The sequence below is a fragment of the Danio rerio genome, chromosome 22, assembly GCF_049306965.1.
Source record: "Danio rerio strain Tuebingen ecotype United States chromosome 22, GRCz12tu, whole genome shotgun sequence".
In the NCBI taxonomy this organism is placed as follows: Eukaryota; Metazoa; Chordata; class Actinopteri; order Cypriniformes; family Danionidae; genus Danio; species Danio rerio.
The window spans coordinates 5,384,851-5,410,984 of NC_133197.1; the positions used below are offsets into that span (position 1 = coordinate 5,384,851).

General features: G+C 36.7%; 2 protein-coding genes across 3 annotated transcripts in view; one reads left to right on the forward strand and one right to left on the reverse strand.

Annotated features, from left to right (window-relative positions):
• Positions 1–1,705: 1,705 nt before the first annotated feature.
• tnfaip8l1 (tumor necrosis factor, alpha-induced protein 8-like 1) lies at positions 1,706–19,805 on the reverse strand. The gene is made up of 2 exons (NM_200332.2): positions 19,616–19,805; positions 1,706–5,370 (listed from the first exon to the last, which is right to left on the reverse strand). The coding sequence occupies exon 2, from the start codon at positions 5,363–5,365 to the stop codon at positions 4,805–4,807; it is 561 nt and encodes a 186-aa protein (NP_956626.1). The 5' UTR covers positions 5,366–5,370; positions 19,616–19,805; the 3' UTR covers positions 1,706–4,804.
• A 4,423-nt stretch (positions 19,806–24,228) lies between these two features.
• cers1 (ceramide synthase 1) overlaps positions 24,229–26,134 on the forward strand; it is a 57,937-nt gene continuing 56,031 nt past the window's right edge. For both annotated transcript variants that reach the window (XR_012397655.1, XM_009295953.5), the window contains exon 1: positions 24,229–25,389. Coding sequence is in view for 1 of the 2 variants with exons in the window: in XM_009295953.5 (XP_009294228.1) it covers positions 25,129–25,389 (261 nt within the window). In the remaining variant the exon portion in view is untranslated. The remainder of the gene's footprint in view (positions 25,390–26,134) is intronic.

Sequence of the window (26,134 nt, forward strand, 5' to 3'; positions counted from 1 at the left end):
TGACGAACTGTTTACAGAAAGTAGCTTTGTGTCAATCAATCCAAGCTCTTTTTTTCCCTTCTTTCACACGTCACTCAGGCAGACAAGTTGTTTACATTTTCTGGTGACAAACTAGATCTATTTTTCTGCACAAAATGGCCTGCTAAAGAAAAAAAAAAAAAAAAAAAAAAAGTCTCCCGCATGGTAGAGTTGTGGCAGGAGTCCGAAAGTATTTACGGGCAATGCGGGCCATCAGAGTGACTACTATTAACAGAGTGACTAACTATTAGTTGTAAACAACTAGCAATCATCAAGAAGCAAACATAATGGGGTGGTAATTAATAAGCTGAGTAATTAAATGATGTCACTTAAAATTAGGAGTGAAAAAGAGTGGTCCCCAGCTGGCATCGATGTGGTGTACGGTAACGCAGAGGTAGTTATCGTTGTTGACAGAAGACTTAGTTTTGTCAAGGATTCCATTGGGAAGCTTCTTAAAAATAAATTTTCCCTGAAGCAAACCCGGAGGCTTCATAGCTGCATCCATGTTAGCACACGGCGTTTGATGGGGTAATTTCACAGTAGGAATACACACAGGTTCGAAGGCTCGTTCTCGCCCCCTTTAGTGCAATTCGGCCAAGTATACATCTGCACCAAAATATTAGGGTGAAAGTCATCATAGCTTGCGTAAAGTAGAACCAGCTACCAACCCAACTTTAAGAAAAGATAAACAGCAAAAAAAAATTAATCGGCCAATAAAAGTCTCGCGTCAACACAGCATGTTTACACCAATAACGGGCCACCACTAATATATATATATATATATATATATATATATATATATATATATATATATATACATACACATATTTACACATACATATATATATATATATATATATATATATATATATATATATATATATGTGTGTGTGTGTGTGTGTGTGTGTATATATATGTATGTACTGTATGTATATATATATATATATATATATATATATATATATATATATATATATATATATATATATATATATATATATGTATGTATGTATAAATATATGTGTGTGTGTGTGTATATACATACATATATACATATATGTATAAATATGTATGTATATATATATATATATATATATATATATATATATATATATATATATATATATATATATATATTCCCTTGCTCTGTTAAACATCATTTGGCAAATATTAGGGGGCTAATAATTCAGACTATTTTTTTCCAACTAAAATTGTGTGTTTATATTGGTCTTATCTAAAAGATTCAAAATTGAGAAGTTTTTATTTTAAATAATATCATCTAAATATAATAACTGATCTAAAATGACTGTCGTTTTTGGCTTTCATCACTAAACCACTCATCCCACCACCTGTCATGCACAACAGACCCACACTGGCATGTAATGCTCACTTTGCACAATCCAATCACAAATAAATAAAAAAACTGTATTTCCCAACGGAACATTAGTTTAATCCTAATAAACAATGAAAGCTGTATTACATTAATGCCGAACATACATTCTGTTCAATCAAAACCCATGTAAGTGGAAGGAGGAAAAGTATTTTAAGAAAGAGAGGGGTGGAACAAAACAATGTACTGTAGCATGCCTGAGAGATTAGCATACCGTAATCCAGGGCAAACATGCTAATACTAGCATTCTTTTGTTCCATTGTTGCACTCCTTAATGAAAAACAGAACACACGGTGCTTCTTAAGAATGACATTTATATATACACACGCACACACAAATACTGTATTTATGTACATCGTTTCTAGAAAAAAAAAAACAGCATTTACAGAACTTGATTGTGACAAAAAAAAATAACCTTTAAAACTCGACAAAAGAAAATGTGGTGAATGCGATGTCTTGTAATGCTCGGGTGACATTTGCAAAAAGAAAAACAAGATATTTGTTTCATAATTGTTTAAATTGGCCCAAAAAAACGCCACAAGGAAAAACGCGTTCAAGACAGAACCCTGAGAGGCTTGAAAATAATCAGGAGGTATGGCTTTGAGGAGTCACTCGCGACTTTCACTTCTATTTTTTTTCGTTTTTTCCTTCTTCCCTTGAATTATTTGATACTTTGTGAGCTTGAGTTTCACCTAAAAATCGAGTCACAAGAAGAGAAAGTCAAACAACCCTCTGCTACTGACGTGTAAAAGAAAACTATAATAACAATAAGTGCACGTATATATAGACAATATGTTTTAAGGTCAAGACACAATGTATACAACTGTTCACTAAGAGCCTTATTTAGGCACCAGGGCCTTAAAGTATCCTTTAAAATAGGGCATTTTGTAAAAATACACAACATTGAAGTATTCAAGGTTATAAATCAAGTGCAGATACAAACAATGGAGGTGTATGGGACAGTACGCAGCTGTCTCAAACTATTAAAAGTGCATTACTGCACATTTTTGGTAGCTTTTACAGATTTCTTGTGGTATCCGACATCCCACGGGTCATGTTGAAGGAGCTTAACTTGTATATTCCACCCAAAATGTTCCTTTAATCTGTCAAAACGGCTGAAGATAATGTTAATCCCAAGTAACATGGGAGATTTGTCATATTGATTGTCCATACAAGTTAAAAGTGACGTGTACGGAGAATAACGGCTCAGTCATATACCGATACACAAAGAAACCTTCATTAAAACAGCAAATAAACATGCTGAAATGTAGCACAGTGACATTCTAGCGCATTCTTCGCTCCGCTATAAGGAACTGCATCCCTGGAAAGACCTCCAATCAGCAGGGGGCGCCATGGAGTGGAAAACAAAACTAATATAAATCACTATAGGACTAGAGCTGTGGGGAAAAATTGGGGGAGAAATCGATTCTGCGATTTTCAAAATGCATCGCTATTCTCTCTTGAACTGATTATGAGCTTAGTTTCAAAAAGCAGACATGGCTGTATGCTAATTCTGAACAACAGATGGTGATATATGCTCGTTTTGAACAGCAGACGGTGCTCTAAACTAGTTTTTAGCCTCAGAAGGCGATCTATGCTAGTTTTTAAATAGCAGATGGTGCTGTATGCTAGTTTTGAACAGCAGACGGCGCTCTAGGCTAGTTTTTAACAGCAGACAGTGCTCTAGGTTAGTTTTTAGCAGCAGATGGCGATCTACGCTAGTTTTTTAATAGCAGATGGCACTGTATGCTAGGTTTGAACAGCAGATAACGCTCAAGGCTAGTTTTTAACAGCAGACGGCGCTCAAGACTAATTTTTAGCTTTAAAAGGCGATCTATGCTAGTTTTTTAATAGCAGATGGTGCTGTATGCTAGTTTTGAACAGAAGACGGCGATCTAGACTAGTTTTTAGCCTCAGAAGGCGATCTATGCTAGTTTTTTTTAATAGCAGATGGTGCTGTATGCTAGTTTTAAACAGCAAACGGTGCTATAGGTTAGTTTTTTAGCAGTAGATGGCGATCTACGCTAGTTTTTAAATAGCAGATGGCACTGTATGCTAGTTTTGAACAGCAGATAACGCTCAAGGCTAATTTTTAGCCTCAGAAGGCGATCTATGCTAGTTTGTTTTAATAGCAGATGGTGCTGTATGCTAGTTTTAAACAGAAGACGGCGATCTAGACTAATTTTTAGCCTCAGAAGGTGATCTATGCTAGTTTTTTTAATAGCAGATGGTGCTGTATGCTAGTTTTGAACAGCAGATGAAGTGGCTAGTTTTTAACAGCAGACAGTGCTATAGGTTAGTTAGCAGCAGATGGCGATCTACGCTAGTTTTTAAATAGCACATGGCACTGTATGCTAGTTTTGAATAGCAGATAACGCTCAAGGCTAATTTTTAACCTCAGAAGGTGATCTATGCTAGTTTTTTTTAATAGCAGATGGTGCTGTATGCTAGTTTTGAACAGCAGATGACGCTCTAGGCTAGTTTTTAACAGCAGACGGTGCTCTAGATTAGGTTTATAGCAGCAGGTGGTGATCTACACTAGTTTTTTTAATAGCAGATGAGGCTGAAGGCTAGTTTTGAACAGCAGATGATGCTCAAGACAAATTTTGAACAGCAGAAGACGCTCAAGACTAGTTTTGAACAGCAGATGACGCTCAAGACTAGTTTTAAACAGCAGCTGACGCTCAAGGCTAGTTTTAAACAGCAGATGACGCTCTAGGCTAGTTTTGAACAGCAAATGAAGCTGTAGGTTAGTTTTTAGCCTCATATGGCGATCTATGCTAGTTTTTTAATAGCAGATGGTGCTGTACGCTAGTTTGGAACAGCGGATGACCCTCTTGGCTAGTTTTTAACAACAGATGACGCTCTAGGTCGCAGAGTACAGCAGTTTGTAAAGTATACGAGAGAATCACGATATCTTTTGAAAATCGATTTCTTTAACGATTTTTCCAGCCACAGCTCTGTATATGATCAAGTTTAGAAATCACAGGGGTTAAAGTTAACCAAAAACATCTTCCTTTTAGGTTTCAGAGTGAATGTCCTTTTTCAGGAAGTGAGACGCCTGATGCTGCGGTTCATTTCCTTATATTACTTATGAAGTGTTTCATATTGTGTCCCCCCCCCAGTGCATTCTGTGTTCGCAGTGCTTGAATATTTCCTCTCGGCATTGAAAAAAAGCTTTGTAAATGGTCCTTCATTTCCACTGATATCTGAATCTCACATTGCCTTCAAATATGGAGCTCTTCGTTTGCACTGTAAACCATAAAAATATACGACAACATTCGACTTCAAGTACAAACGTACTTCAATTTAGCGCAAAAATAAGGCACGAGATCTTCCATTTTAAACAAATACCGAAAACATGTTTAAATAATAAAAAGACTTCAGAGGTCTTCATCAAAGATTGCCTTCGTCCAGCATCTTGTTGACTCCTTCACAGATCTTCTGCAAGTGGCCGCGGTACACTTCTGAAGGTCCGTATAGCGTCGCGAGGAAGTCACAATCGGCGAAATGATTGAAGACATGGTTGATTCGGGCGTGAGATTTCGCCGTTAGATGCCGATTGATGGCCTGGTGCAGAAGTTCACGGCAGTCATTGAGTAGATTACTCATGACGCGTCGATCAAAAGTGAAGTCGATCTGGTAGAAGCTAACAGCTGTCATCGCCAGCGTATGCACCTTCTTACGAAAACGCTCGACTAACGCTAGCTCCTCGTTGTTGAATTGACCGTTGCGGTAGAGGACGCCCAACTTGACCACCATCTTGATGAGGTTTTTGATGATCTTCTGGGCCTCCTTGCGGTTGCGCGTGTACTCTTTGGTGACTCTGTACAGCTCGTCCAGTACCTCGCTGCTGGTGTCGTCTATAAAGAGGTTGGCCACTGTCTTGGTCGCCATCTTGCTCATGAGCTTCTTCTGCGCCTGCAGGGCTAGGTTCTTGGTGCTGAACGAGTCCATGATGTCTACATATGAGACACAAACAAAGACATCTATTGAAAATCTATTGCCCTCCAAACTAGAGAAAACTTAAAGTGGAGCCAAGTTGTTTCCATAAAAAAGGTCATGCAACCAAAGTGGGACAACAAGGGGTCTGTTTTTTGGACTTCAAAATGAAACGATCCAGCATTTAAGTGATCATTGATATCTGGAGCATTTAAATCTTTAAGTTGTGATTTAGATTAAAATATCTGGATGAAGTGATCTGAAATCTAATGCTGAAATCAATACAGATCTATTAATACTCGAAATCAGCAATCCAATGATTGGCTGGTGGCAAGACAGAGTAATGGCATCATCTGATTAATATTCAAATACAAGTAAACAAAACAGTTTGTTAATTATGATTTGTGATAACTTTCCACATTTGTTGTGGGCTATTTGTACAGGCTTTATACTTTCTTGGTGTCAAGAGAATAGTACTTTTTACCTTTAAAGTAGGGGTGCCCAATTTTGGGCTGCGTCTGAAATCGCCTACTACTCAGTAGCTACTGCATTTGAATTTAAATGAACTACTTAGCCATTAAAAAAAGTGCGTTCTACACAGTATGAATGGAACTCGGACGTACTACATTCGGCATTTTGTCATGATCTACCTGCGCGAGTAGCGTCACCTAATTCAATTCATGAATTCTCTCGCAGTGCATTATGGGATAGCATATTAAATGCAGCTTCGGAATCTCGCCTGGAAGTAGTAAGTCACTTCTTGCATACTGATTTTCGAATTCTATGAATTCAGACATACTACTTGGCTCGCATACTGTTTTTAGCATATTATATAGTATGGAAGTATGTGATTTGACGCAGACTTTTAGCTGGTTTTAGCTTCAACCACAATTAAGCACACCTGGACCGCCTAACTAAACTATCAAGTAGGGTTGTCGCGATATCATTAATTAATCTTACAATACTAATACCAGCTTAAGTATCACAATATCAAGTAGTACGTTGATACTCAAATTATAAAAAAAATAGTCAGAAATACTATAACAGGCCTACTTTTTTGTAATTCATAATTCCCTTAGGGCTAAAGAGCTTTATTTGCACCCCACTTGACCTAAAATTTATCAATTCTTTTTGTTGATTTTGTTGATAACTGACCAACAAAAATACATAAAAATAATGATACAAATTATACTGAAATAAATTTGTTACAAAAGAGCATTTTTCCAACAAAATTAGGCTATGAAGTGGTCAAAAATTGTTTCAATGTTTCCTGTTGCTATTTTGGGTTTTTTGTCTATATGTTTTTTCACGTAACAATCCAAAAGTACTTCAAAATTTCACTTTGCGAGTCGTTCTTTTTAAGAGATTGACATGGTTGTTGTAGCTACTAAATCAGAACAGAAACAGAAATGAACTGACTCAGGTGTGCGTTCGAACTGAATCGTTAGAAAACGTGCAATAGGCTACCATAAAAGGTGCAAATTCTACACAGTTTTGCAACTTTAAAGGGCTCCACAACAAACTATTAAAATAGTCTATTGTTGTACGAATGTGTGCGCATTTCCGTGACTTTTCCACATGCAACATCTTTTGTAGATAGACCGTTTATGACGATACTACCGTTTGCAGACTACAATGGCAACGCCAGTATTTTTGGAGCCATAGTATCGTGATGCTACTTTTGTACCAGTAAACCCTACTATCTAGGTATTCTAGAAATGTCCAGACAGGTGTATTTAGGCAATTTGGAGCTAAACTCTGCAAGATGGAGCTTAGGCACCCCTGCTTTAGAGTAAATTTTCTACATGATGGTATTCACAGGCTATTTAAATGAATTGTCCATCAAAAAAAAAGCATTTGGATTTTTTTTTTTTGGTGCTGCATCAAATCACCCACACATTAGCTGTCAACGGTGTGTGTGCCTGGCGCACATTATATAATTATTCCTTCACAATAAATAAATAAATGTCTATTATCATGCACCCTCAGAAATATACTGAAGCTGGGACTGAACATTTTCAAAGTACGTGCTTGCATCTAAACAGGTCCATATTGTTATCTTAAAAGTATACATTAAAATAAATGTATTTTCTTAATCTTAATTCTTCTTAATCACAAAAAGTATGAAACATTTCAAAGCAATGACACTATATTTCCTCCTTACTATACATTAATCATTTCTTAATCAACAAATTTAATATTTATTAAAACATTTGTATCACACAAAAAAAATACAATTATTGAATTGATTATTTATTGATAAGGTTTACTCTGAATTGATTTATGCAGAACAGCACTGTATTTAAGACAAGTACATTAGTTCACACAGTTCACACAAACCTCCCCCATCACCCCCTTACCCCCACCCTCCTCCCCCCAAAAAAATTACTCTGTTCTAAACCTTTAAGAATTTCTTCTTTGAACTAAAAGGATAAGCATCGACTTGTATAGTATGTTTTCGAGAAAAGCTACAATTTTAATAATTTTTTTAAAACTAAGTTTGGGCTCATTCACTCCGAATGCTTCTAAAAAACGAGAGATGCTCAGAATTTACATTTAAAAAAATAAAATAAAATAAATAAATAAATTATATATATATATATATATATATATATATATTTAGAAAAGTAGCGTGTTGGAAAGGAAAACTTTCCAAACCGCATTTTGTGAGGACTGCCCCATATGGACGTCAGTGGCTGCTATTTCCCAAAAAAAATGTTTATTTTCCAAAAAAATCTTTATTTTCCCAAAAAAATCTTTAATCTTATTTTTATAATTATAATGAATAATTCCATGAATTTATATAGCACTTTTCAAAGCTTTTTACGATTTTTTTTTAAGATTTATTTTTGGCTTTTTTGCCTTTATTAAGTGGATAGGACTGTATTTCAGACAGGAAGTGAAGTGGGAGAGAGAGAGAGAGGGGTTAGGGATGGGAAATGTCCTTGAGCCAGGATTCGAACTCGGGACGGCCTGAAGTGCTACTGCACCACTGTCAACGCACTAACCACTAGGCTATTGCACCGACGCACTGTATATATTTTGGAGGGAATCTTGTCATCCACCACTAGTGTGCAGCATCCATCTGGACGACAGCCATATTGTGCCAGACCACAAACCAGCTGATTGGTGGAGAGGAAAAAGAATGATGAAGCCAGTTATGGTATGGGGATGATTAGGAGTCCATGATGGACAGAGGCCAGTAAGCAAATTTGGCTAGGATGCCAGGGTTAAACCCCTACTCTTTTTCGAAGGACATCCTGGGATTTTTAACAACCACAGAGAGTCGGGACCTTAGTTTAACGTCTCATCCGAAATTTGGAGCACTATGAGCAGTGTAGAGTCCCCAACAACATACTGGGGCGTTAGGATCCATCAACCGCAGGTTGAGCACCCCCTGCTGGTCTCACGAACACCACTTCCGGCAGCCCAATCTTGTGAGCAACCATGTGAGAGTTGCAGAGAGCTAGAATAAACCAGCTAATTTTTGGATTATTCTTTCCTTTAAATAACCTAAAAATTATCAATAACCCCCTACTTTACTTTTTTTAAAGCAGATAAGTAATTTATTAACAGTTACTAGATACTTTATAACTTATTACACACCCAACCCTCTATGAGACATGCAAGTCATTCAAAAGATTTTCCTTCAGGATATCTTATTTTCTCAAAGAGCCCAGACATAATAAGCTCTCCCTATAGAGGTTTCCTGCCAACATATATATGAACCCGATGGCCAATTCATAGATTCTGAACGCAGCCAAACAATCCCAAAACAGCATCCGTGCATTTCCGTTCTCACATGGTGAATGCTTCACTTTTGAGGCTTTACCAAAACAATAGACTTCCTAAGTCTCGCACAGGCCTGACAGGACAATTTCCCCCCTCTCAAATTGACCATTCCCCTGAGACCGGCTGCAATGCTACACAACGGCTTCCACTCCTGAGCCACTGCAATGAATTGTCGCTAATTAAACCACAAAGTCGCTAGGAAGTGATACCGTGCGTGGTCTGAGGCTGTCGGCTCTTCTTGCACACACACACGCAGGGCATTTGCATTTCTTTGAAAAGACACGTTTGATGTGACTCTGGGAAAATCTTCACGAGGTGGTTAGCAGGACTGGTTTCGAGACGATCGCACATTGATGTATTCAAATCTGACAAGATCAAAAAGGTGAAATCAATTTGGGAAAGAGGAAAGGTGAGATCCCGATGCAGATCCTGCGAGGCAATTACTAAATCATTCTCTATGTTTACAAGTAGGGCCTGGGAGATATGACAAAAATCTCACATCACGATATACAAGTCATCTCATCTCCTGACAATTTAAGAATGTAGCTTAAGGTTGACATGTTTATAAGTGGAGCAAAATCTGTATAACCTAAGGGGGAAAATCTAACTGTGCAGATAAGTTAATGCTTATTATTACATGGCTGTTTGGGATAATCCATTCTGATTGGACAGTCGTGACAATCCAACGTATGTTATTCCAAGAAAGCAACCGCTAAATAACACAGGCTAAATGAGACCTTCGAATCACCTTGACCATCACTGAATACGTTCAAATCTATATACTTATATCCACATTTCTATGTATCAGCTTGCTTGTTTTTTTGACTGTTTGCCATCTTGTGAATGAAAAAATGCGCAGGTTAGTGTATGCTCCATCAGCGGCTTACATTTCTGTCAGCTTTGCATTTAATGAAATAATTAATTAACTATTAAGGCTCAGAACAATATTTTGTGTCTATTGTCTATGCTTGGTGGCAGCTAGCCATGTAATAAGTGGGATAAAGTACATCCAGGAGGTTGTTTTTACAGAATAAACCCCTTCAGTCTTATACAACAGTGTTCTGCATCATGTCGGTCTGCTGATAAGTCTGTCCGGCTTTATTCTGTGATAACAACCTCCTGGATGCTCTGAACACTAAAAAGTTCTGAATATCCAAACCTGTGGGACAGTCACAGTTAAGGGGTTCATAGTTATTTACACTGTTATATTTTTAGAATGTTTATATTTCATTTTATTTACATTTTATTTTTAAATTTGTAATTTTTCACATGATTATTATTCACACCCAAGATGTTTTTTGCATCCTATGTGTGTATTATATATATATATATATATATATATATATATATATATATATATATATATATATATACACATATATATATATGTATATATATATATATATATATATATATATATATATATATATATATATATATATATATATATATATATATATATATATATATATATGCTTTTATTTTATGTATGAGTGTGTATTATTTATACATCCTATATATATATATATATATATATACACACACACATATACATACACATATACATACATTTTTTTTTCAAATTTTTCTGCTATACCGTTCCTAAGATAACTTGTGTGTCTTTTATTTACATTTATTTAAAAATCTGTGTTTTTGAAACAAATGGAGATAGCGGAATGATTGATTCAATGATATACTTGAAATATTTAGCCTGACAACCCAACAGGCACACAACATCATAGGATGCTAATATAAAGTTAGATTTAGGTCGTGACTTCAGGTGACTAAAGTTCAATGTCTAGTCAGCGTCTAATGACAACATTTATTTGACGTCTAATAACGGCGTTGATTTTGGTTATGTTGGAGAGTGATCAAAGTCCAACATCTATCCAATATTAACGTCATATTGACGTCAAATACTGACATTTATTCATCAGGTATGGCAAAATTAAAATCTACATCTGATAGACGTCATAGTGGTAACGTCCACACAACATCAAGCTGTAACATCATTAGACGCTGATATTTGGTTGATTTTAGGTTGGACATTGGATTCTAATGTCAACCTGATTTTAATTCCAAACAAAATGCAACGTTCCAACGACGTTCGGGTACAACGTCAATCTGACGTCATGTTGATGTCCTGTGCCTGCTGGAATGTTTACAGTTCCAAAATATTTAAAATGTTTCTCAAAATAAAATATATTTTGTTCAAACGGGAAAAAAAGTTGTAGTTTTCTTTAACCCAGACATTTAAAAAGAATATTTTTGGAGCAGTAATCACAGTACTGTGAAACCGTGATTTTTTTTTTATCAAAGGCTATCATACCGTCATAATCTTAAACCAGCCCATGTCTACTATATATATATATATATATATATATATATATATATATATATATATATATATATATATATATATATATATATATATATATATATATATATATAGTTATTTTAGTAATTTGATGACAAACTTTGTGAGTGCAGTATTAAAAGTCGAGATTGTAATCATGTAATGAGAGCATGCAAATCCCTTAGATCGCAAGCTAATCACTTAGCTTGCGATCTCTTCTGTTCGTACACAAAACAGATTTTCTTGTCTGCTCTCAAATAAATGGTTGTCTTTTACGTACTGCTGTCAACATTGCCAATTGTACATTTTGTTGTTTTTTGGGAGTATGTTGTTGTATTTTGCACTGTTGTTGTGTTTGCACTGTCTGGAACCAGCACCCAAGCTTTTCACTCATCACAGCACACATGCTGCTGATCATGTGACAATAAAAGTGATTTGATTTGAAGTGCGATTTAGGGGCTTATGTACTGAGTGAGTCTCCACCATTTATTAGATTTGCTAAGGATATTTATGAAGACCTACAAAACTGCATTAATGAAGCAGGGATGCACCGATATGGTTTTTTTTTGACCGATATCAATAACCGATAACTCTGATATACTATAGCCGATAAGTATAAATATTTCAAAATGTTATATTTTTATAAAGGGAACAAATGATTTTATTGTAAAAACTTAAATAGTGTAATTATGGAAACATTTATGTATTCATCATAACTGAAAGCTACGTCGTGTTTGCTGGCCTCACACATCGCGCAGCCCTGTCAGTCAGCCAGGGAGCGAGTATGCAACCTTAAAAAAAACAAATAACGCACAGTACTACTACAATAACAGAAAAGATTGCTCTGTTATAATTCACTTACATTTTAATATGTTTAGTGTGATTATAACCCGCAATAAAAATAAAAAAAACAGCAACAACTAAAGTTTTTGAATGAGAAGCTATAATGTAGCCATGGCTGGCATGAATTTTGGTGTGGCGCCCAACCATAGAAGAAAAAAATGTAACGGAAACCATTAATGAAATATAAAAGACTTTTCAAAGATGTATCAGCACAAGCTTAACATAAAATATTGCTAAAATAAAATGCTAAAATGTAAACATTGCACTTTCAATGCCGTTTTATCACCATACTATTATTCACGTTTCTGTCTACATCCCTGTGGTGGAGTTTAGGATCCAAACGATGAAGAAATACTAGTGTAAACAAAGCATTTTGCGACACCACAAATAAATCGTATAATAAATACCGTCTTATTGCACAGTCCTATTAACAACCAATTCTAGATGCATCTGGGCGCTAATAACTGTCAAACTACTCCCCCGAAACAGATGACACTAAAAAACCATGTAAATAAATCTGGGTTAGGAGGGAAAAAGCGTGTTTCTCAGCTGATAGAAATCTTCCACGTCCTCCGGCAGCAGTGTAAAATAGCTGAACACTGGCCAAGCAACACTGGGCAGGAACCAGCTTTTACAACCTTATCATTAGTGGCCAGTTTTACAAGGGTGGAAACAAAACAAGACTCGTGTAACGACCGAGGCTGGTGTGAAACGGACAACGAAAGACCACAGATATCCCAGAAACACTCATGCTATTTGATTCGCCAGTGGACAAAAGGAGCCGTAACAAGAGACTGAGGTTTTCAGTTGCTCGGTGCATCAAACCAGAAGGCAACACTCGCCTTGCTGGAGGTGTAAAGTTGCACCGTCCATGATTGAAGAGTGAGAAAACGAGAGCTTGCAGAGAACATTGGCCATCACTGAGCCATGCAAGTCTATCTGAGCTAATTTCAGCATGCTATATATTCAAGGGCGACACGGTGGCTCAGTGGTTAGCAGTCACCTCACAGCTAGAAGCTTGCTGGTTCAAATCCCGGCTGTGCCAGTTGGCATTTCTGTATGGAGTTTGCATGTTCTCCCCGTGTTGGCATGGGTTTTCTCCGGGTGCTTCGGTTTCCCCCACAGTCCAAACACATGCGCTACAGGTGAATTGAATAAACTATATTGGCCGTAGTGTATGTTGTGTGAATGCAAGAGTGTATGGATGTTTCCCAGTGCTGGGTTGCAGCTGAAGGGGCATCCGCTGTGTAAAACATATGCTGAAAAAGTTGGCAGTTCATTCCGCTGTGGTATCCCTGATGAATAAAGGGACTAAGCCGAAGGAAAATTAATGAATTTAGCATGCAAAAATGGTGGGGGGCTAATAATTCTGACTTCAGCTAATAAATGAGAAATCGATTATTTTTTTAGGATGCTATACATGGATATGTGTGTTTATACATTACATTAGACAGAACCAGAGCCAAAACTAGAGCTAATTTTTAAAAAATTACTTAAAACTACGGCCCAAAACAACAGTAAATAATATTTGACTAGATATTCTTCAAGACACTTCTATACAGCTTAAAGTGCCATTTAAAGGCTTAACTAGGGTAAATAGGTTAACTAGGCAGGATATCTATTAAGGGTGTCACGATCCTCCAAATCCTCGATTCGATTAAATTTTCGATTCTAAAGTCATGGTTCGATTCAATTTCCGATTATGAATAATTAATAAATTAATTACTAATTAATTATTTGTAGCCTACCGTTTAAGCTACCTGGGGTCTGTTCTTCGTACGTGGATTACTCAGTTAGCTGGATTTGGATATTGACGATTTGACACGATCCAGGATCGTTTCGTTCTTCAAAGCTGATCTGAGAGTTGTTGTCATGGCAACAGTTCTGCTAGGTCAAACCTGATCGGGAGCAGGTTCAATTCATATAAACAGGATTAGATCGGCTTAGTTTAAGCAAATATAATACAGAAAGTATGTACCGAATTCTGATATTTTCTTACAGTAGTCGTTATATACACTTGGGAAAAGAGTAAATATTTTTTAAACTATATATATATAAAGTTATAGTTATTAATAAAATAAATAAAGTTATACATATTAATAAAACTTATGCAATCTGCACTCTCGAAATGAAAGTACAAAGACTGCCACCTCGTGGTGCAAAGAGAAAACTTATTGATAGCTTTAGTACAAATTGTGTATAATAGAATTGCACAATATGTGACTTTTTTAAAGCAATAATACATTTATGCAGTCATGAACATGTTTTGACAGTTAATATGCCAGTGATTGATGCTTCACAAAAGTTGCAGACGCCTTTACCAATATCAAAATGCTTTTGTAAACAACCAGTTATTCTTTACACCGATTAAAAAACGGCTACTATAATAATGAAAATCTTTTCTAAATGTAGAACTAAATACACTAATATGCATTGAAATACATGATGAATACTCTTGACACATGAAAGTGTAAAGCCTGCAGCTCACAACAAATGTGGAAGGTTACTGCGTGTCATATTTAACAAGCATATTTTACTGCTAATTTTCTGTCATTTTGCTCACATGGATAATTGAATATTAATCAGATGATGTCATTACGCTGCTGTGCCGTCAGCCAATCGTTGCATTGCTGATCATGATTTCTAGGATGGATAGATCTGTCCTTCACAACACACGCAGCGATCTCAGATCAGTTTATCCAGACATTCTAATCTGATTCGCGAACTTGTTTGAAGAACCAAATTAGCCAGAGATCAGTTATCAAGATTAAAAGATCCAGGATCTGCCAAATAATCTTAGATCATTTAAGCGAGGTACGAAGAACGGACCCCTGACCTGCATGGTCTTTGTTTTACCCATAAACAAATCATACAGTAAATGAATAAAGGTAAGTTACACATATGTTTATCACCTGTCAATCACTTTTTTGTGAGCGATCTGTGTACTGATCTGTAAACAGTACAACTGTGTTTTCTTTTGTTAACAACACGAACTTTGTCAACATAACTCACTGGAAATCCAAAATACTTCCACACCGGCGACTTCATTGAAAGAGGAGAGGGTTTAAGTTCTGTCGACGGGTCTCCTGCGTTTGCAGTTCAACAAGTGTGTTTTTTTTCCCCACATAGCAAGCCAAGCTGACGTGACATGGGGGCGTGGCAGCATCGACGATTCTATTTTTTTATTCGATAATCGAAAAATTTCGATCGATTTCGATTTAAAATTTAAATCGTGAAACCCTTAATATCTATATGGTATAACGATACAATGTTCTGTAGGCTATCGAAAATTAAATTAGCTTAAAGGGGCTAATAATTTTGGCCCTAAAAGAGTGTTTCTAAAATTAAAAACTGCTTTTATTCTAGCCAAAATAAAACACATAAGACTTTCTCCAAAAGAAAAAATATTATCAGACATACTGTGAAAATTTCCTTGCTCCGTTAAACATCATTTGGGAAATATAATTTTTTATTAAATTAGCTAATCACAATTTTTCAAAAAAAAATTGTGATTAGATTTCGATTAATCACACAGCCCTAATGTATAGTCCAAAAAGCATGTCACTGTATTTGACACCGTCTGAAATCTGGATCCATCATCTAAGCTTTTCACTGATCATAGCACACATGCTGCTGGTATATTGCCATATTGAACACTCTATTTAGAAAAAAAAATCCATTGATTTAGATTGCTATAAGATGATTTTGTAGGGGAGTAATTCATGCAATTTAAATAACAGATTTTAAGAAATATATTCAATAGAGCAAAGGTACAAATAAATAGACAATGCTTTACAGATTTCTGTGGAGTCAAACAGTATTCAGGTACAGAAAATAAATAATCAAATATACAATAACACTACTTAGTCTTTTAAATGTACAATCATTTTAAATTTATTTTGCGTGAATGCTTTAGCCTCTAGCTTAGACGCATGCAAAGGATATAAGTTCACTCTGTAATAGTTAAACTCTACAGTGAGAGCGAAAAATCTCATGTGTTCTGAACTGAAGCTCCTGCTCAACTATAATCTGCACTCGAAATCTCAGAACATGCAGACTATTGCGATACTGATGCTGAAATCACACTGTGTCAAATATTGTGACACCAATATTTCGTGCGATATACCATTTTCCTTGAAAATTTGTATTTTTATTAGCGAAGATTTTTAAATTATTAATTTATTTAATGATATTAAAATAAACAGATAAAATATATATTTTCAGGTCTAATTAATTCTAATTCAGGCTAAAAACTGTGTCACGGTGCAAATGTTTAGTCTCTTAAAACACTATGAATGAGTGAAAACCTCTGCAGATATTCTGACTGATTGGCTGTTGTTTATATTGTCCTCTCTCATCTCAACTCCGCCCATTAGTGTTTATTTTTAGCTCCTGGTTCACCTTTGGGTCACTCCAGCAAATAGCTGAATATCAACTAATGTGGAGGCGGGGCTAAAGATAGAAAGATCCCATTTGATTGGTGGTCAAATGTACATAAACAACCAATGCATTAAAAAAATGTAACATCACACATGTCTGCAATGCGTATAGTGCATATACTATCATCGCAATCACGATACGATAGAAAAAAAAACGATACATACACGATACTTTTTTAATTTTGCAGCCCAACAGTTGGAGCTACACCCAATGGATTGGTTTCTTCTAGTTTGCTACTAGACCTCCAACTCCCAGTGACCCTCCCCAACAATTATGCTATAAGGAAATGAGAATCGAGCTGCAAATGCCAACAAAAGGAGCACTGTCTGAACTCAAACTAGCTCTGCTTTCAGGTATGGACTGAGGCAACACAACCGCAGCGTGCAACAGCAGCGTATCTTTCATGTGGTTTTGCTCTCGTCTGGTGCATTCGGTCTCATCGATCGTCTGCTGTGCATGAGGTATATTCAAAATGATACCAAAAAAGAAAAGAAAAATACACACTGGCCACACAGATCTAGAGAAGCCTGCGGTGCTATGAATTATTCAGAGGTTCCACAAAATAGTCCCGCACTTTAAAAATGCATGAACCAATTTAGGAATAAGGGTTTGGGTCGACTAAATGTGTTTTTTGTGCAAAGGTGATCAAAGCCTGGAGGGTTCATTATGGAAACGAGTCTCTCTGACTGGATTAGCATACGTGAGATAGGACATATCGAAAAAGTTGAGCAAACTAACCATTTTTTATAAATATATAGAAGAGGTGAAGAGATTTGGTCCTGGATTTACTCCATATGCTGTTACTCTTAATTAAAAGTATTGGAAAATTATTATTATTAATATTATATTCTATTATTAGATCATTTTTTATTATTCATTCATTTTCTTGTCGGCTTAGTCCCTTTATTAATTCGGGGTCGCCACAGCGGAATGAACCGCCAACTTATCCAGCAAGTTTTTACGCAGCGGATGCCCTTCCAGCGGTAACCCATCTCTGGGAACATTTTTTATTATTTAATTAATAAATCTATTTTAAAAATATCATTATTATTAGTAAATGACAATTTTTCAAAATGCAAGAGTGTGTGGGTGTTTTCCAGCGATGGGTTGCAGCTGGAAGGGCAACCGCTGCGTAAAACATATTCTGGATAAGTTGGCGGTTCATTCCGCAATGACAACCCCAGATTAATAAAGGGACTAAGCCGAAAACAAATTAATGAATGAATTCAAAGATTTTGAGTAAATATGGTGCAGGTATGTGTACATCCTTTTAGCTGTCATTAAGTGATGTATCACTTAAATTAATAATTCTCCCTCCTCTTTAGATATAATATTCTGTAAATAAACATTGCGGTAATTATGAATTCATTTCTAGGAAATGGAACTCAAACACAATAACACATACAATCATTTATTATTAATAATAATAATAATAATAATAATTATTATTATTACTAACAATAATTTAGCAATTATTTGATCATTTCGACTCAATGTATTGTAACATGGCTTACTTTATATTTTAAATATTTGTAATTAAGAGTTTACTTGAAACCATTCAAACGAAAACATTCAAAACGAAAAGTTTTACACACTTTGGTCTTTAATTTGCATGTCAGCAGCATTTTGGGGGCCGGTAAATGCAAACTTTTATGTTCCTTTCCAAAGTGACATTACCACCTGGCATGCTTTTTTAAGGCAATTTTCACAGATCAATGTGATCAATCTGACAATGTGTACTTTTAATATATGTAAAGGAAATCCTTTCTATTTTTAGTGCATGTAAACATACTCCAAGGTCAAAGGGGCCTTGACAAACCCATTCGGTAAACTAAAAAAGGGACAGGTCACCCAAAACTGAAAATTCTCTCATTATATACGCACTAGTTGCAAAAATTTCAGATTTTCTTTCAATTGTTGAACATGAAAGACGGTATTTTGAAAAAAAATGGAAACGTTCAAAGTATTTATTTCTCCTATGGAAGTCAATGGTCACAGCTTTCTTTAAAATGTCTTCATTTCAGAGGAAAGAACCTCATAAATGTTTGCAAACCACTTGAGGGCGAGTAAACGACAACAGAATCTTCAGTTTTGGGTGAACTACCTCTTTAAACTGCCTATGGGATGGATGAATGAGGGGTTTTTCCAGCATCCACCGTCTCCAGACACACACTAAAACGCCTAGTCAGCATCAACATGCCTTCATGAATCTGCATGGTAACATTCAACATGCTGAATTTCAAGTGGGAATATCTGACATCAACCAAAATTTGTTCTGAGGGCAGACTGAAAAATGCATTTTGATGTAATTAAGACCAGTTGGCATGAGCTGTAAACCACATTATAATTAGTGCTGCCTACTGAGTGAAGGTTCAGACAATCTGATGACCAGACAACTGAAAGAACGCAGACGGTTAATGTTTCCTAGGATACAACCAAACCCTCCATGTTGGTGAACTTTGCAGTCCAGTAAATAAGGTCATATCCCCTGTCAATGAGTTACTGGCCTGTTACTATCACAGACTTTCCTTTGTATTAATCTTGATATCCCCATTTTTATTACCAGTGTGCTTTTTTCATGCACAGACATCCAAAATGTGTTCCAGCTGCTAGCAATTTAGCAATTAGTGTTTAATTTAAATTTTTTACACACAAAAAAAAGATTTCTGATTAATTAAATATCATTATATGTTAACATGACTAAAAACAAACTATTTAAAATAACCTCAAACTATAAAATAGCAAGTTATTTGCAATGATATAGTCACAGAAAGCAAATACGTTGCACAACATGCATAGTGAGTGTTATATGAAGGCAGTCAGAAACCACTCACCTCTCCCCTATTTGAACCGGATACAAGGCGTCTAAAGTGTATCTTTCGTTCTTCAAGCCTCCATCTAAACACCCTGACAACCAATAAACAGCCTACAGCCGCATGGATAAGTCTTAAAACTGTCTTTTAAAGCTGGTGAAAGGCGTCCGACAGGTATGCGTTGGGTCTGAGCGCCTGGTGTAAATAATTCAAGCGTTTTCTTCTCCCTCTTTTCGCGTTTGGTTACCAGAGTTTGTAACCTGACTCCACCTTTTCGAAAAGTTTCAAACTTGAGGGTCCAAGGCGCCCGGTGACTGACGTGCGAATTGACCAATCACAATCGAGTTGGTCTTCTGAGTGGACCAATCAGAACGCAGGGAGACCTGCGAGTCCAGCCTCGCATATGGTTTCCCGTCATTATGCTGCGCAAATCCAAGGCTGAAAAATTCCCAGAGGAAATTCTGCTGAACAATGAAGTGGGAATTCATAGCGGGTTGTTTTACTCCTGTAAACAACATGTCAACTTTATAGATGATGTTTACTTGAGGAATACCTGGGATTTGAAGAGACCCGAGGGTTTATGTTGTTGTTGTTTGTGTGTGGTTGTTAGCTTTGTAAGAATAAACAGAAAGGTGCGAGTCAAACTGAATGTCCACAGCCATATTCCTCCCCGGATGTCTTTGACCTGTTTTTTCCGTTCATAAATAGGACACATTTAGAAACATCCGGTGGCTGTAAATAAACACTAGAAAGCCTTAAACCATTTAACATCCTCTTCTGATGACATAAACAGACTGAACACCTGTGACTGCAGATGATCTGGAACGATAACAGGAATAATAGTTTGTCAATTTAATAACATGCATTATTTACATGAGTATATTTCAATTTTAAACGTTATTATCTATCTTAATAATGGATGTACTCCTAAAAACCAGTGGTTTTAAGCAATTAATTTATTTAGTTCAGACCTTCCACAACATGGTTTTATACACAGGGAAAGTAGCGCATCATTGTGGGATGTTACACTGTGCGATGGCGCCGCCCAGCGAAACAACTGTGAATTGCAGAATTTTGGGCTAAAGTGATCAAGTGCCTGCAGTTATCTGAATTTTTATTATATAGCTCAGTGACAAACTCAGAGATAAACATTAATCCAAATTAAATTTCTAGTGTAACAGGCTTCAACATCATCATCTCAGTGAAACTTCAGGAAAAAAGTTATGATAATAATTATTCATCGCCACAGAGGAATAAACCGCCAACTTATGCAGCATAGGATGCCCTTCCAGCCACAACCCATCACTGGAAAATATTAATAAATATTATTATAATTATTATTATTATTTTCTAATAATATCCTGGTTTCCTCCGGGTGCTCCGGTGTCCCCTACAGTTCAAACACATGCGCTGTAGGTAAATTGAATAAACTAAATTGGCCGTAGTGTACAGTGCATCTGGAAAGTATTCATAGCGCTTCACTTTTTCCACATTTTTTTATGTTACAGCCTTATTCCAAAGTGGATTACATTGATTTATTTCCTCAACATTCTACACACAAAACCCCATATTGACAACGTGAAAAAGAGTTTTTGAAACTGTTACAAATATATATAAAAAAAACACCTGAAAAATCACATACAGAAGTATTCACAGCCTTTGATGTAAAGCTCTAAATTGAGCTCAGGTACATTCTGTTTCCCACTGATCATTCTTGAGATGTTTCTGCAGCTCAATTGAAGTTCACCTGTGGTCAATTCAGCTGATTGGACATGATCTGAAAAGGCATACACCTGTATGAGCTCCCAGGGTTGACAGTGCATGTCAAAGCACAAACCAAGCATTAAGACAAAGGAATTGTCTGTAGACCTCCGAGACAGGATTGTCTTGAGGTACAAAGCTTGGGAAGGTTACAGACAAATTTGTGCTGCTCTGAAAACTCCATTGAGCACAGCGGCCTCCATCATCCATTAGTGGAAGATGTTTGGAACCACCAGGACTCTTCCTAGAGCTGGCCGGCCATCTAAGCTGAGCGATCGGGGGAGAAGGGCCTTAGTCAGGGAGGTGATCAATAACCCAATGGTCACTCTGTCTGAGCTTCAGCATTCTTCTGTAGAGAGAGGAGAACCTGACAGAAGAACAACCATCTGTGCAGCAATTCATCAATCAGGCCTGTATGGTAAAGTGGGCAGAAGGAAGCCACTCCTCGCCTGGAATTTGCCAAAAGGCATCTGAAGGACTCTCAGACAACAAGAAACAAAACTCTCTGGTCTGATGAGACAAAAATTGAACTCTTTGGAGTGAATGCCTGGCTTTACGTTTGGAGAAAACCAGGCACCGCTTATCACCAGGCTAATACCATCCTTACAGTGAAGCATGGTGGTGGCAGCATCATGCTGTGGGGATGTTTTTCAGCAGCAGGATCTGGAAGACTAGTCAGGATAGAGGGAAAGATGAATGCAACAATGTACAGAGACCTCCTGAATGAAAACCTGCTTCAGAGTGCTCTTGACCTCAGACTGGGGCGATGGTTCATCTTCCAGCAGGACAATGACCCAAAGCACACTGCCAAAATATCAATGGAGTAGCTTCACAACATTTCTGTGAATGTGCTTGAGCTGCCCAGCCAGAGCCCAGACCTAAATCATATTGAACATCTCAGGAGAGATCTGAAAATGGCTGTACACAGTCGCTTCCCATCCAACCTGATAGATCTTGAGAGGAACTGCAAAGAGGAATTGGCAAAAATTCCCAAAGGCAGGTGTGACAAGCTTGTGGCATCATATTCAAAAAGACTTGGGGCTGTAACCGCTGCCAAAGGTGCATCAATAAAGTATTGAGCAAAGGCTGTGAATACTGATGTACATGTGATTTTTCAGCTTTTTTATTTTTAATAAATTTACAACAATTTCAAAAACTTTTTTTTCACATTGTCATTATGGGGGAGTGTGTGTTGAATTGAGGAAATAAATGAATTTAATCAATTTTGTAATAAAGCTGTAACATAAACAAGTGTGGGGAAAAAACTGCAGCACTATGAATACTTTCCGCATACACTGTATGTGTGTAAATGAGTGTGTATGGATGTTTCCCAGTACTGGGTTGCTGCTGGAAGGGCATCCGCTGTGTAAAACATATGCTGGATACGTTGTCGGTTCATTCCGCTGGGGCGACCCCTTACGAATAAAGGGACTAAGCCAAAGGAAAATGAATGAAATGATAAGTCTCAAACAACCTTGCTGGCTGTGAAAAACAACTGTGAAACGGCAACTGACCCAGTTGGGACTCGAACCAATGACCTTCTGACTGTTAGGTGACAGTGCTAACCACTGAGCCACGGTGTCACCCTATAAAAATAACAATAATAATAATAATAATAAAATTAAATTATAGCAACAATTAGCCTCCAACAACCCTGCTGTGAAAACCGACAATGTAATCATAATAAAATCTGTCATGCATTTAATAGGATTTTATGGAAATAATATATTTAATAGAATGGTGGGTATCTACTGGTATTTTTGGCGTCTATTATGATACGTTTAAACAAAACCAAATAAATTCTAATTAAATATGTTGCAAAAAGAAATCATAAAAATGTGTTGAATGAATGTTGGACTCATAGATGTTTGAATTCATTGGAAGCCTTTATTGATGGTTTATTTTTACACTATTATCACTATACGACAAATAAGCTCATGTACGGGACAACACTGGACCTTTTATCAGCGTGTGTTTGTACGGGGATAGGGGTGTCTTTCGAACCGGCCCTATAATGGCAATATAATTTCAACTTATTGATAATGAAACTGAAACAAATTTACAACCCAGAGCCGCGCAGTGTTCGAATGAGGGCGACCAATACGCAATTTTGTATCAATACCTGCAGTATAGACTGTTAATAATAGAGGAATCCTCTGAATTTACTTCCCTTTTCCAGATGTACATCATTCTAAGTGTAAAACCAACACGGACTACACGAATAAAAATTGTGCTACTGTCACTTTAAGATGTATGGTCTCTCTCTCTCTCTCTCTCTCTCTCTCTCTCTCTCTCTCTGTATGTGTGTGCGCAATCAGTCTGAAGATAACGGGCCATTGCCTGAACTAGGAAGTGCGAGTCATTTTAGTGATTCATTTGTTCGAACGCATCGTTGCAACTTGCTTTAGATGTTCTATCTATCTATCTATCTATCTATCTATCTATCTATCTATCTATCTATCTATCTATCTATCTATCTATCTATCTATCTATCTATCTATCTATCTATCTATCTATCTATCTATCTATCTATCTATCTATCTATCTATCTATCTATCTATCTAAATAAATAAATGTGTGAAACTATTCTGCCATCATACAGTACATGCTTATTAATATAATTACAGACTATTCGAGATTCGAATCTATTATATTATAAACAAAATATATACAAATAAATATATACATTAGAATAGAATCTTTATCTATTTTATTTGTTATGTTTTCCAACATATCCTAAATGACATAGCTATCAACATTCAAAACGCACGTCTCGCAATGGATGGCGAATGATTCACGAAGAGTCGATTCGAGTGAATCATTTAAAAGAATCGGTTGACGCGAACACAAGGACATCATCTGCTTCTTTTTTCGCACTAACCTCAACTTCTTCACAGCGCGGCGCGTCTGTCTCTTCTCTCACGAGGCTTTAGCTAGATTTTAGGTACATTTCCATTGATAATCCCGGCTCTTTCCTATAGTCTGTGCGCTTTCCACCGTGGCGCGTCTGTGAATTTATCACTTGTATCACATGCTGATGGGTTTCGTGCGCAGGTTCATTTGAACCTTTTTTTTAATTTCCACTCCGTTTTCCATATTCAAGCCACTAATGGACACACCGAAGGATTATCTGTGCTTTAGACCTCTCGACATGAGATGAAACCCAGAGGAGATGTTATATATACCAAATAACGCCAAGAAGAGGACGCGCTATTTTGGCACATGAAGAATTTTGCATATGGACACACATGACATGCGCCGAACAGACAGCAGAGGCAAATATCTACGATTTTTATTAACCTTTAGCTGATTATTGCTCAGAATGCTTCAACTGTAAGCCATTTTACTTGAATTTCTAATATATGCACTGTTATGCAGGCATGCTGGCTCATATCTTGTGTGATGGATTTTGCCACCATGCAGCATAGGTGAAGTGTTATAGTGAACACTGATATAGCCTATATACAAATACAAATTATTTTAGCATGCTATTTATGCTGGTAAATTAAACCCATTAACACTCCAATGCCTGACATTGGCATGTGTGCGTTATAGCATAATAATCTTCCTCCAGGGCTAATGTCGGAATATATTTGTTTGGCACAATTTCTTAATTGGCATAAGTAGTTTATTAGCCTTAATTTAGAAGACGAAAAAAAAGCTTGAGAGAGCATAAGCAGCTTAAGGTTAACAGAGCAGGTGGCACTTTGCATTGTGCATTCTAGCCTCGAAGTGGCTTTTATTATAGCAATTACTACAGTATTTCGGTGGTAATGGACACCAGTAAAATGGATGATGCTTCGTCTAGCGATAGCATGGAGATGGAAATGACGCCTGGCTACATGGAGCTCACCTCCAGAGCATATTCAGTCATGTTTAGTGCCTTTATGGACTGTAAAGACTGCGGGCTGGAGTTGTCCATAAGGACATTGCTGGACCACGCATACATAACTTGGATGGAGATCTTCATGCTGTTCATCTGCACTGTCATGTGGACGAAAGTGCGCAAGGGACTGACCGTGTACTTCTTTGAGGTAAATATCCCGCAGAAGCCAGCTGCATTATTTATATTGGGTAATATAGCTGCTGTACCGTTTTATTTAGACGCTATTGATCATTTTAAAACTTTCAGTCAATAGAGGAGGCTGTAAATACTTGAATATTAGATGCCAGGTTTCGAAAGCATCACTGGCGCCTTCAGTGAATATTTTGAAACACTGGAAGTTGCATCACTATTAAATTTGTATGTTAAAGGGATAGTTCACCCAAATATGAACGTTTTCTCACTGTTTATGTACTCTCGAGTGGTTCTGAACTTCAATTTCTGTCTTCTGTTGGACACAAATCGAGATATTCAGAAGTATGCTGGGGAAAAACAGACATTAAGAAAGTCAATTGCTGATTTGTTTCCAACAGTCTTCAGTATATTTTCCGTTGTGTTCAACAGAAGACATTTCTCAGTGAACTATGCCTTTAAAAGAGACCTATTATATCAGTTTTAGTTGTAAAATAAATTTTTGATGTCGCTAATGTGTATATGTGGAGTTTTAGCTCAAAATATCACGCAAATTATATTTCATAACTCTTTGAAGCTGCCACTTTTGGGCCAGTTTGCTGACTGTCGCCTTTAAATGCAAATGAGTTTGTGTTCTTTTGGAAAAAGGGCGGAGCTACTGACACCTGTGTGTCAGCATAGTGGCAGACTCAAAAACAAGACTAAAGTTATCGCTGTGAAAAACTGAAAATATCAACAGAAGTGTCTCAGAAGAAGGAAGTCTG

What these genes read in the sequence shown, in the direction of transcription:
- tnfaip8l1 (NM_200332.2), bottom strand. Translation starts at nt 5,365, where the DNA reads ATGGACTCGTTCAGCACCAAGAACCTAGCCCTGCAGGCGCAGAAGAAG.